The sequence below is a fragment of the Myotis yumanensis genome, unplaced genomic scaffold (genome assembly GCF_028538775.1).
Source record: "Myotis yumanensis isolate MYYU_CA2020_CCGP unplaced genomic scaffold, mMyoYum1.0.hap1 SCAF_3, whole genome shotgun sequence".
NCBI lineage: Eukaryota > Metazoa > Chordata > Mammalia > Chiroptera > Vespertilionidae > Myotis > Myotis yumanensis.
In genome coordinates, this window is record NW_027223754.1 from 199,811,404 (window position 1) to 199,824,979 (window position 13,576).

Here is a 13,576-nt window from a genome sequence, read left to right on the forward strand (position 1 = left end):
TTAGCCACAAATGTCCTTCAAGAATACAGAAAACAGCCCTAGCCAGTTTGGTTTAGTGCAGGGGTGGGCAAACTTTTTGACTGGAGGGCCACAATGGGTTCTTAAACTGGACCGGAGGGCCGGGACAAAAGCATGGATGGAGTGTTTGTGTGAACTAATATAATATAAAGTAAACATCATTACATAAAAGGGTACACTCTTTTTTTTTTTTTTTTTTTTTAGTTTTATTCATTTCAAACGGGCTGGATCTGGCCCGAGGGCCGTACTTTGCCCACGGCTGGTTTAGTGGATAGAGTGTCTGTCTGCGGACAGAAGGGTCTTGGATTCAATTCTGATCAAGGGCACATGCCTGGGTTATAGGCTCCATCCTAGTAGGAGGTGTGCAGGAGGGAGCCAATTGATGATTCTCATCACTGATATTTTTCTCACTCTCCCTTCCTCTCTGAAATCAATAAAAATACTTTTAAAAAATACAGAAAATAAATATCATATATAATAAAAGCCTAATATGCTAGGTATCCGATCATTGGTTCAACTAATCAAAGTGTAATATGCTAATGATATGCTAAGGCCATTCAACTGCCTGCTCGCTATGACGTTCACTGACCACCAGGGGGCAGACAGTCGACTGGTCAACCAGCCCTTATGACAGGGGGCAGAGGCTCCGACTGGTAGGTTAGCTTGCTGCTGAGGTCAGGCTAATCTGGACTGAGCGAGAAGGGTCAGGCATGCCCTGGAGCTCTCCCATGGTCTCTCTGCTAGCCAACCTCCAGCATCCCTCCCTGGCCTGGCCTGCACCCTCTCCCAATCTGGGACCCCTTGGGGGATGTCAGAGAGCCAGTTTTGGCCCGATCCTGCAGGCCAGGCGGAGGGACCCCACTGGTGCATGAATTTGTGCACCAGGCCTCCAGTAGTCAATATAATGAGACCTGTAATGAATGGATGCTTAAAAGACAAATATAAAATCTAAGAAAACACATAACACTCACCCTACATATGTGGACTTTCAAGTAATGAGTTCAGTAAGATACCTCTCTCCTGAGTCTAGGGTCTCAATTCAGTTTCTCAAGAGGAAGGAGTAACTGCCTGGCTACAAAAGAGGTGGACGGCATTTGGGAGAACTAATCATTTCCCATCCAGACTCTCCATCAAACATGTTTTAGTGACCCCTGAAAGACTCTACCCTCCCTTCAGAACTGATGCCCCAAGAAATCCAAGAGTCTTAACTTTCCTGCCTTAGATGATGCCATTTCTCTTTTAATCCTTATACCAAGCCATGCTTTCATCACTTGTTTGATACCTTGTACGTGCTACCTTTACCTTTTGTGACCATGTGGTATTGCCAACTTCTTTGTAATTTCTTTAAATTCCCTAACAACATTATATAGCTGTGTTACTTAGTAGCTGCCTATTTTTAAGTTAAGGATTTATTATGCAAGTGAAATATTTATCATAGGAAACAAAGAAAAAAGTATAGGAGGAAAAAATGTCAGAGTCACTCTTATTAGAAGTAACCATTGACATTTTAATAGAGCCAAGTTATTTTATCTTGAATTCACGATGTCAGATTTGTCCCCCATTGGTGGGGGTATGAATGAGATAGGTTTGTCGTGAGTCTTTGCTTAGGTTTATATACTCTATAGCACTCTGCACAGAATAACCCTCTCCATATATTAAAAAATAATTTGCAGCAAATGATGCCACTATCAGCTGCTTCTAATTAACCTCCTTTGGCTGTTTCAGTAAATGACTCAGCACCTGGACTTCTTAAAGTGGTCAGGTTTTTTTGAATCACAACCACATAAAATCACTTAACACTACTCTGGAAGTTCAACATCAACATTTGGTCCTGTAGCCTTGTTTCTAGAGTCCAAAATGATCATGCTAGAACCTTTGCTATTACCCTTTTAAAAAATAGGCCAGGAGGTGTGAGCCAGTCAGTCTAGGAAAGTGGTTCACAATATTTTCCAGTATGTGAAGCCCTTCACAGAAAAAAAAAAAAAATTGAGGATCCCTAGATGATTGTGGTTGGATATTTAATATTCACTGAGCAAACACATACATTGTTGGGGATTTAAAATGGGAACATTAAATGGAAATGGTGAACTATATTGGGAAACCCATCTTGAAAAGCCCCAATTTTTAATTCAAAGATAGTATTTCATGTCCTTTTATTTTCCAGGCTGGGTCCTACTAGTTTTCCTACCATACATCCTGCCTTAGAAAGTCTTGCCTCTTCTGTCACATAGGCAGGAATGGTTAACAGGTTCTGGCTTTCATCTTGAACTCCAGAGCCAAACCTGGGGTCACATAATAGATACCCAGATGACAGGCACACCTTATATATGAGAACTTTTTAACCCTCTCAAGATTTCTGAATGAGATCTTCAAAATCCACTCTCTCTGAATTGGAGGGAAGGATTCTCTGGCAGATTTATTCTTCCTCCCTGTTAATGGTGTTTGGGAGGGGAAAGAGGCAGTTAGCAGGATGCCTGACATCATGTAGGGAAGTTGGATTTTGGAGCTCGCTATGTTATCTCAGGACTCCAGGAAATTGTGGCTTCAAAGGAAAAAGAGGATTTTGGTAGTGGTAAGATGTGTATAATATTGAGAAACCCTTGCAATAATTCCACATTCTCCCAGTTATTTGCTCTCAATAGGTAGGAAGCAATGACCCAGGGTCTTGTAAAGATCATATACACATGTGAACACATCTTATTGTGGCAGGTGAATGGGATGACGGGGTAAGGAATAGGTCAAAATGAAAGAACTGCAGAATGGCTCCATGGTCTTGGGGGTTAAAGTATTTGTGGGGTAAGACCTCTGATGCAGCTGTATACACCACCAGGCCCTAGACTTGCTCACAATCTGGCACCAGGGAAATCTCACAGATTTCAATGAGGGATGCATGCACAGATTTTCCCCTTGGTGCAGGCTCTTTGGAGAGAGAGGCATTGTTAGGCATTCACAACACAGCTTGAGGCTCCAGTGTCCAACTCTCAGGAGAACCAGCCCTACAGAATATTTGTCAAAATATTTCAGATTCTAGAGAGTCTAAATCTTAATGAAAATAATTTCTACTTATAGGCTAGAAACCAAAGTGAGCTCTTATACAATAATTACAATAAAATCTATTTGTAGTAAACAAACACCCAGTTTTCATTAGTACTAGTGGAAGAAAGAATTAGCAATTAGCAAGGAAACATTAAATTAAGAAAAGATGTAGAAAGTTCTTTAAAGAATAACTTAATATTGGTCTGGTTTAAACTTAATGAAGAAAGTCATTTCTTATAGTTACAGTCTAAGTAAAAATGAACCCAAATGAACTAAGCTGTTTAGACAGTCTATCTTCCTTATCTCTGTGGTATAATTTATCACTAGTTGCCTCTGGCTTACTTTAGGGGTTAGTTGTCTGGGCCTTATTTCATTTATAGACTGTCTCAAAAATAGAGATTTCCTAAAACAGTATTAGAAAGCTCTTACTAGAGATGGTTGCAGAGATTAACCTTAATTTCAGCCATAGTCTAATCTTGTCTGGATTTGGCTCAGTGATAGGACAACAGCGGTGTTTATAAAAAAAGACCAAAGTTTTGTGTTTAACCATCATTAGAAACAAAGAGACTAGCAACATTCATGGCCTTTTCTTACAGAGAAAGGAAATAGGTACTCAACTCAATATAGCACTAAAAATGCAGTTGGTAGAAATACTTATTTCATGTATCTTTAAATCTATTGGGTTTCTCAAATTGCTTGCAAAGGCTGAGAAACCTGGTGGCCTCCCCTTTAACTTACCATTGCTCAAATTAATTTTATGTTTATATACTGATAAGTGTTTCAAGCCCCTAGGTAGAGTATTTGGCTGGAGGCAAAGACCAACAAGTAGTTAGCATAATATATGGGAAAGGTCCTTTAGAAGGCTGATGAACCTTGGGCTTTAGCAAGGGCTAAAAGCTATGCACTGATTCTTCTGTCGAGACGATGGTGGCTCAGGGCAATCTCCTAACTTGATAATCTTTTACTGTTTACCAAACCTTACCTTTGATATGTCTGTTTGCTTTGCTAAAGGGCAAATGTATATTCCAGTAAATAAAAAGCTATGGGTCCAGAGATTCAGGGAGCCACTCCACTAGAGGGTGAGGCCTCTGCCTGGCTTTCCCCCATGCTTTCTAAATTTATATTTCTTATCTAGTATATCCATTTGCACGTAGCCCTTTCTCCAGATTCTGAATCCTGGCTGCAAAAGGTTGCGGCAGTCTTCTTTAAAAATTAGTGGAGAAGGCAAATAGCTATATAACAAAGACATAAGTTAAATAGAAATAAGCTGATCCAGGGAAATTTCCAGGCAAATGTAACTTGATCCTACATAAGGACCACAATTGTTTTCACTAAGGTAGTTCAAAGAACAGCTGAAAAGGGCAGAAAGATTCACTGCTTTTGTATCCCCCATGAAGTCTGTGTCCATGCATGATGCAAAAGAAGTTGGTTATGTTGAGGATGAGTAATGGATATGTCATCCAATATGTATTCCTTTTCTCTTCTGTGAAATGAGATCCTCAAAGCTGATATCCTAATTATTTTGTTGTGTCACTGCAATTAGTTAACAAATGGTTGCTACACATTTCAAGTTATTATGTTAATAACAACAAAAGAAAAGAACCTATGTTTTAAAGGCCATATTTCTTTAAATGCATGATTATAAATGCATGTTAGCTGTTTTGAAAACCTTTTCCAATGCCTGTTAAAATAAATGTTTTTGAATGAGCAAGGTGTTAGATTAAAGAAACAGAGTGTTCTCTCTGTCCCTGTTGCTGAGCACACTGACAGCTTGATAATGATATGCTGGAACGGAATGCTGCTGCTGAGGACTTGACCAGTTGCCTAAGGAATATGTGGAAATGGACCATCAGAATGGTCATTTTTACTTTGTAAATTTTACTTGGGTTCAGAACTAAGGTTATTACTGGTATGGCATAAAGTTAGGTTAAATTGAGTTTAACTTTTTGAGCTACAGAAAAACATGGGGATAATCTGGACCAAATACTTTTTCTCTCCTCAGAAATTAGTTTTGGGCACAGTATTGTCTCATAACTTCCCAATCAGCATTTCTGGGATAATGTCAGATTTTGGACAATTACAAAAAACCAGACACAAATGTGCAAACCAGATTTCGATTTCTTCTCCACTGACGTGAGATTTAAAACAGTAACAGGAACATTTCTAAGTCAGCGTCATTATGTAGTTGCAAATTACCAAAGTAAGAAACAAATTGAAGTGCATGGGTGTGCAATTTTGTGTTTTGGCATGGGAGAGACACTGAAATATTCACAATGCACAAGCCAAATCATAAAAATAAAAGGGGCTACGATTCCATCATTTTGAAAGTGTAGGATTTAGTTCTGACATCTTGGAGATTTGTGATATCCTGACTTTTGCTTCACAGTCCTAAATAATACGAGCTTTAGGACAAAAGCACAACTTTTTTCTTTTCTTTTCACAATGTTTGTAAGTGAAGCAATCCTGAGCAAAACTTAATTTCAACAAGAGAAAAACCATCTTAGACGTATTTATAAACATGGAAAAACTAAAATTAAGTGACACACACACAATCGGCTCTTATGTTATTTACCAGGAATTAGACGTGATGACCAAGAACTTATTCCAAATCATACATTTCTTCCTGCCTTAGTCTAATTTAAACATACTTTACTAAGAACAAAGTTTAGTAAGGGAAAAGAATATCATTATACCATTTAAAGAATTGTACATACTAATGTTTAACAACAAAGTCGAAACTGGAAAATGGTTGTAATATTCTATATGTAAGATGTTTAAAAAAAAAAAAAAGGTTAGAGTTCTGTCCTTAGTAGGTAAAATGTATACCACTTCTGGAACCTGGAGGTAAAGGCATTCATCTCATTTCTCACAGCATCATATTAATATACAAATGGAACACAGCCTGTCTCTCCTTGGCATAACTGTATTTACACGACCACTATGACTTATCTTTCCCCTAGCAAAGAGTAGTCCTACTGGAAATTTTGTCTGCAAATGTTTATATTTCGGTAAGCCCTTATTCCGGAGATTCCATATCGCAGATACCAAGCCCAACATAACTCACCGCTCTAATCTCCACCCCTAAACATAACCCACTCAATTCCTAAGCCACCTTTTCTAAGTATAAGACGATTTTCAACTACACTGGCCCATTATTTCAGGATGTATCCCTTATTTTTATTAAATATTCTGAAATGACAAACTCTTACAAAATTTTTGGCCTATCCTGATGCTTTTAAGGCTCTCTGTCCCATCACAGAGACTGTTAATGGGAACCATGTCAAAATTCACTGCCATTTTCCTTTGTAAGTTCAAAACCTGCTTATAAGGGGTAGAGGAAACTATTTCTATTATTTGGTAGTAATATTTTACTGTATTAAATAATTGACATGGAAATTGCTATGCTTTGTAATTTTTCATCTGTACTTTAAAGCATATAACAGTTCATACCAAACATCTACATGATTACAAAACAGTATTGAAATTTTTAAAATACCTGTAACATTTCCCTATCAAAGATAATTATCTTGATTCCATAAGATGCTATAAGAAATCATATAGAGAACTTGAGTAAAAATATTAGCATTAATTAAAAAAAACTTTCAATTATTCAAGAATAAGAACTATACATCTCTGAAATTATTACTTATTAAGTATTTTTATTCACCTTTACTCAGTCCTTACAGTAACTTCACAAGACACTGATTCCTGTCTCTATTTTATAGGATGAAATGTAGCTTCAACTCACAGGTATGCAGAGTTTGTAGGAATTTATTTAATTCCATATGACTGAAGGCCAAATCCCAAGCTTACACTCTTCCGATTACATCATAGTGTGTCAAAAAAACATGATGACTGCCTTACATAATACTGACTTCAATTTTGAGATGGTGAATACAGTTCTTTTGCCACTAGATGTCATCTCAAAAACACTTAAATTATTATAAAAATGGTGAAAATTCATAAAAGGCAAGGCAAAAGCTGTTAAAAATGATGTTATTTTTCAAGTTTAGCTTTATCCTATATACCAGATGTTCTAAGAATGTGGAGATGTATAGTCAAAAAAATTTGCATATAATGAACAGGGTTGAGTAACATAATCGGTCACATTTTTAAGGAATTAACCATCTTTTTAATATTAAATTAAATAATAACCTTTAATAATTCCTGAAAAAGTCCTAAGATTCCTACATATAACAGATTGCTAAGAAAATAAGCGTGTGCACGCACACATGCATGCACACACACACACTCAACAACTTCCAGAGTAACACTGAAAGGAGATCCTTTTTTCCTTTTGTAAATACTTGGCCCTGAGAATTAGAAAAGTAGCATATATTTATAGAGGATAGGATATACTTTGGATAATCCTGTGATAAAATCAAAAGCATTATGTTTCCCTAGTCATTTCTTTTCCAGAACTGCTGAGTTAATTATATTCTTAAGAGTTGACTAAAATACACACACACACACACACACACACACACACACACACACACACAGAACAGAGTAGAAAATTTTTTTTTCAAACCATTAATATTTTATTTAACAAAAACAACTGGGATATTTCTAGAGCTTACAGTATATTTAATATAAAAATAAGGAATTCTCCAAAAATGCAAAACTTATGGATCCAAGCTAGACAGAAATTTATTTCACATTTCAGTTACCCAAAACAACAGCTTGTGGTCGCCTCCAACTACACATAGTGGGAGAGTTCTATGCCAGGAAAGGCCAGATCCAACGACTACTGAACCAAGGAGGATGGGCTATAAAATAAGTGAAGAATTAAAGAAGCTTACTAAATCATCAAAGTTAGTAAGTAAAAACTACCCTTCAGAAATAAAAAATACATTAATACATTGCCTTTTTTATAGCAGAATTAAAAAATATGCTTCCTCACAGGTGAAATAGGAATTATTTGCTTGCAGTTGGTTGGAAGGAAGGATACAAATAATCTATGAATTTCTAGTGCAACCCAAAGTCAAATATTTTTGCAGCCTAAACAAACCAAGCAAGCAAAATTATTATATTTAAATGAAGGACAGCCATGGCCAATGTGACTCAGTGCTTAAGAGTGTCGGGTTCGATTCCCAGTCAAGGGTACACACCTGGATTGCAGGTTTGATCCTCAGCCCCAGTTGGGGCATGTGCAGGAAGCAATGGATCAATATGTCTCTCTCACATCGATACATTGATGTTTCTTTCTCTCTCTTCACCCCTCCCCCACCTTCTCTCCCTTCCTCTCTCTCTAAAAATCAATAAAAAAAGTATCCTCAGGTGAGGATTAAAAAAATAAATCAAGGAGAAAATATAACAGAAGAAATAAAATGCTTCTTATATGTATATAGACAAAACATCTATTACCACTAGTGATTTAAGCATCAAAAAATGCCTTCTTTTTCCAATTTAAGCAGATGACATTCATAAATATCTAGATACACATTACAAATTTGGGGGCTATAAATGGAAAAGTAAAAAACAAATTAAAAACCCATATGCCACAAAACATCTCTACATTACCTGAGGGTGTCCTAAATGATGAATTTGAAACTGGCTTGCCATTTTGCCAGGATAACCAGTGGTTGCAAACAAATTTTCATTAATTGTGGACCACCTAAGGAAAGAAAGAATAAAAATAATTTCAGTATTTTACAGATAACTATAAACTTTTCTAAAACAGGTTATATTTTTTTATTGCACAAAACAATAATTTTATAACCCTGAATTTGTTAGTGGGGCTTTAAAATTAGACTAGAAATTCCAGGGAAGTTAACTATATTTTCTCATTCTGTAAATATTTATTAAGTGCTTATTGTGGTCTGCCACTTTGTTACATTCCAAAGTTACACAGGTTAGCAGTTTCTTTTTTATAACCAAAGGGCTAACAGTGTGGTAAGGGATATCAACAAGGTATCAGACTGATATAAAATATAAACTATTTCACAGAAATACATTTAATGTTCTTACTGACACTCGTTATGAAATAGTGATAAACTCACAAGTTTAAATTCTTGGAGATGATACAAACACCTAGAATATTTAGATATTTAAATATTTAAGATTTAAGACATTCTACACATTGGAATATAATAAATCAATGAATCAACGAATGTTAATGGAGCTCCAGCAACATGCCCAACACTTTAATAAGTAGAAAAGATAAGAGAAAAAAAGAAAAGATTCCCTGACCAAAAAAACAGACAAAATTCGTGGCAGACATTAGCTGCTTATTCAACAGCCTTTCTGACCTTTTTCCATGCTAACCGAACCCCAACTACCTTCTGGCAGTGTGTCCAACCCCAAAAGGTGAGACACAATAGCAAAGATAGCTATTCCCAATGAAAAGGGGGTGCTCTTCCTCTCCCCTTACTTTGGCCAACGAGGAGGCTATGAGGCCTGAACAATGGAGGTCATCTTGCGACTGTGAAGCAACAAGTCCAAAGCCTTGCCATGGAAGGTGGCAGAGGGAAAGGTCTAGACTCCTGATGACGTTGTTGAGCTACTAAACTAATCCTGACACTGCCTTCTCCAGACTTCTTGTTAAGTACCATATACTATTTGCTTACATCTCTGAAATCAGGATGCATCTCACAATCTATGACATTCTTACGTTTAGTTGACTATAATCTTAGATTTGAAGTCATATACAAATATTACATGTTCTATTGGTTTTAGTCTCATTCAGTAAATTCTCCTTTAATTGAAAATGAAAGAGCCCTAAAGACTGTACTATACAATGGAATATTATGCAAAAAGGAATGAAAAACAAGGTAGACGTGAATGTTAATTTAAGCAAAAAAAAAAGAAAAGAGAGAGCAAGTTGCAGATAATATCTAGCATGTTCTCATTTAGCACAAAAATGAAGTTTATATGGAAAAATATGGTTCCACCTACATTTTATAGCTTGATCAGTACATAAAATAAGGAAGCATATGCTCCAGATTGTGGGGGTGGTGGTATTCGTACAGTGGCAATGTGTCTTACAAATTAAAAAACAACGTTGAAAAATCACTCCCTCACCTAAACCAAAAGACAAGAGCAAAACCTTAGTTAAGACAACCCCCCCCCCAAACAAACAAACATTAATCCAGAGCAAAGAAGAGGTTTGGGAAAGTATTCCAGATGGTGGCACTGCATGAACAAAGTAACCAGACTCAAAAAATAAAATTATAACTCCAACAGAAGTGGTACACTACCTAAATATGCAGGCTCGATCCATGTGGACAGGTCTCTTCACTTGAGGGTAACTAAAAGACAGTATTTTGGATTTTATGAATTATGTACTGGTCTTAAGTAGAACTTAAATTACAGTTTAAAAAGTATTTTCTTTAAATTAAAAAAAATATATTTCTATTGATTTCAGAGAGGTAGGGAGAGAAAGAAGTAGACACATCAATGATGAGAGAGAATCATAGATCGGCTTCCTCCTGCACGCCCCCTACTGGGGTTCCAGCCCACAACACAGGCATGTGTGCTGATTGGGAATCATACCATGACCTCCTGGTTCATAGGTCAATGCTCAACCACTGAGAAACACTGGCCGGGAGGTATTTTCTTTTTAAAAAACACAATGGCCAAGCCCTAGTCAGTTTTGCTAAGTGGTTAGAGCATAGGTCTGCGGACTGTAGGGTCTCGGGTTTGATTCTGGTCAAGGCACATACCTTGGTTGCAGGCTCCTCCCCGGCCAAGTACTGGTCAAGGCTCGTGCAGGAGGCAACCAATCAATGTGTTTCTCTCACATCGATGCTTCTCTCTGTCTTTCCGTCTCTCTTCTACTCTCCCTAAAAATCAATGGAAAAATATCCTCGGTTGAGGATTAACAACAACAACAAAATAATAATAATAAAAAATAATAAGAGGTAACTTGTTTAAAAACAAAACAAAACACCACAATGGCCAATATACTTAAACTGTGACAAAATTCCAAATAAGCATGGGATTGAAATAGATGAAATATGATAAAGACATAAGCATGATGCAGAACCATCATAAAACACGATTATTCAAAAGGGTCAGTGTTTGTTTTTCAATGTAAGTAAACAATGCTCTAAGATTTCCTCCTCACATTGCTCTTTCTGGGTTGTGCTCAAAGTGAATCTCCAAAGCACCAATGCCCATCTTTGTTATCTAAACTCAGAGCTCTGGCCCTTTCAAAATAGACTTGCCTTAGCTCAACTGTGAGGGCCAGCGATATAAAAATGGCTCAGTGGATCATTAAAAACAATGACTGATTTTTGTAAGCAATAAATGAACTAAGAAAGTACCTGGATCGAGTAATATCCCAAATTAACCAATCATTCCCTGCAACAGCTCCAACTTTGAAGGTGTTTTTTAAACACCAGTGTGCTGACATTAATGGTATCTGTTCTGATTCAAGAGATAAAATAGCCTGTTGGGACATAAGATCATAAAATCGGATTGTTCCATTCTTCTCTGCAACCATCAGCTGTGAGACAGAAAAATAAAGAAAATTCAATAATTTCATTCACCAAATTTGAGAAGCAGGCAGAGATTCAATGTATGTAGTAAAATTTAAACATTTGCATATATGTATTATAAATGGAAAATGCAAAGGATGCTTAAGTGCCGGCGACCAATTCCAGCATGTCATAATTTCAAGAGTTTCATCAAAAGGTTGATGAGACTTGGGGACTCAACAAGGTTGAGTCACACATGTAGCCACCAGCTGGGAATGGCTAAAGGCATTTCCCCAAACCTGAGTAGGAAACTGATTGCTGGCTGCCAGACAGTTAAAGGGCATCTTAATCTACATGTTATTGCCTCCTACTGGCCAAACACCTGTACAGGCGTAGGCTATCCCCCAAACTGACAATGCTTCTGTACCCTTTGAAACCTTACCCTTTGAAGTGTGATTATCTCCACCTTGCCTTAGGACAAATTGTGTTAATAAAAGCAAGGGTCCTAGACAAGGAGGGAGTCTTCAGTTCCTTTAGCTGAAGGTCCTCTGACCCCCAATGCCTTTCAAAATTATATCTCGTCTCCGGACTCTTTATTAGTCTCTGGACTCCTCTTATTTAACATCTACGCACAGCCTTTTCCAGATTCCTGAACCCTTCTAGATGCTGGGACAAGAACCCCAGCACTTAAGGAACTGGCATCAGCTCTAAACAACTGAAGGATTAACTTTAAGATGAATGTGGTAGCTTCTCAGATCCTAGGGAACAATGAAACAGAGTGATGCCCAAGAGAAGATACTGGCAAATAAGACAACTCTTGTTGAATGGCTCCCACTTTCTCAATGAAGTAAGAGTTAAGGCCAAATGATACTTTTAGGATTTTAGAACGCTCTATTTTGAATAGGTATTGATTATCACTGCAGTTATATCAGACACTTTCTGTTTATACACTATGGTTCACAAGCATGGATTTAACTTTTATTTTTAAACAATATTGCTACTAGGCAATCTGGGTATCAGTTTTTAGACTGTAATTTGCCAAAGAGCAGGAAAAGTATCTTCTGAATGAATGCCATTTAGAGATGATGGCTGTCAAATAAAAACTTAATTATACAGAACTTTTAAGGTATAGCTTTCTAGAGTAAATGTATTTGTGACAAACACATTTGTGACAAGTACATTTGTCTCTGAGATGGAAAAAAGTCATTGATTTTTCTCCTCTATGTGTGCAAGTATTACACATGTATATATCTTTTCAGCTTGATAAAAGAAAACTAAGTTATAGATAACAACCTTAAAAGATTCCTCAGGATGCCAGCACACACTCATTCCAGGGGAATTAAGAGCAAAATGAGATGTCTGTACTCCGTCCAAGTTCCAAATCCTAAGAAAAGAAAAGGAGTATAACTTTAAATATTTTTGATATATCACTACTAAAAAATACAATTTCCATGAATGTATTCAAAGCCATTAACTAAAGATTACAAGGTAGACATTTGTACTTAAAGTATATCTTTCAAGGAAAATGATAATATAATTATTTTAGAAATTTGTGAAAGCAGTATGAAGAATTTAACTTTTACCATACTAAATCACAGAAAAACAGTCACATACATTTTCTCATTAATTAACTTAACACCGTAACACTTGTAACCAAATTATTCGTATACTCCTTATTTTGTGGGCAAAATCTTAAACTAATCAGGTTGCACTCCTGCATCAGTAGACATTTCAATTAACAATAATTTCTACAAAGGGTTTCTCACTCTCCTCAACGCCCCCCCCCCCCCCCCCCCCCCACACGCAGTGGCTCCCATTTTCAAAATAACGTATAAAGAAGCTAATATGAGGTGATGTGAATTTAGGGAGATAAATAATTTTCCATGGCTGCTTATTCCTTCTGCCTTTGGGTTTCCATGTCAGGGACCAATTACTATCTTATGTTTTTTGATCTGGCTTACTTCCCCAATTCTCTTTCCCAAAGGTGGCCCTGATTGATAGCTACCACATTAAAGGTGAGTTGGAGGAAATAACACCTGGTTCCTTCCTCTCTCTCTCTTAAATTTTTCCAAATCCAGAGTAACAAGAACCAAGCTAATCAC

The 13,576-nt window shown here is 36.9% G+C and overlaps 1 protein-coding gene across 5 annotated transcripts in view; it reads right to left on the minus strand.

Moving 5' to 3' along the window:
• Nucleotides 1-7,586: 7,586 nt before the first annotated feature.
• The window catches only part of NUP37 (nucleoporin 37), a 32,549-nt gene continuing 26,559 nt past the window's right edge, over nt 7,587-13,576 (minus strand). For all 5 annotated transcript variants that reach the window (XM_070407950.1, XM_070407949.1, XM_070407947.1 and 2 more), the window contains 5 exons: nt 12,768-12,858; nt 11,322-11,503; nt 10,254-10,304; nt 8,578-8,671; nt 7,587-7,823 (listed from right to left, as the gene is read on the minus strand). In XM_070407950.1, the coding sequence (XP_070264051.1) occupies nt 7,710-7,823; nt 8,578-8,671; nt 10,254-10,304; nt 11,322-11,503; nt 12,768-12,858 (532 nt within the window). In that variant the 3' untranslated portion in view covers nt 7,587-7,709. The remainder of the gene's footprint in view (nt 7,824-8,577; nt 8,672-10,253; nt 10,305-11,321; nt 11,504-12,767; nt 12,859-13,576) is intronic.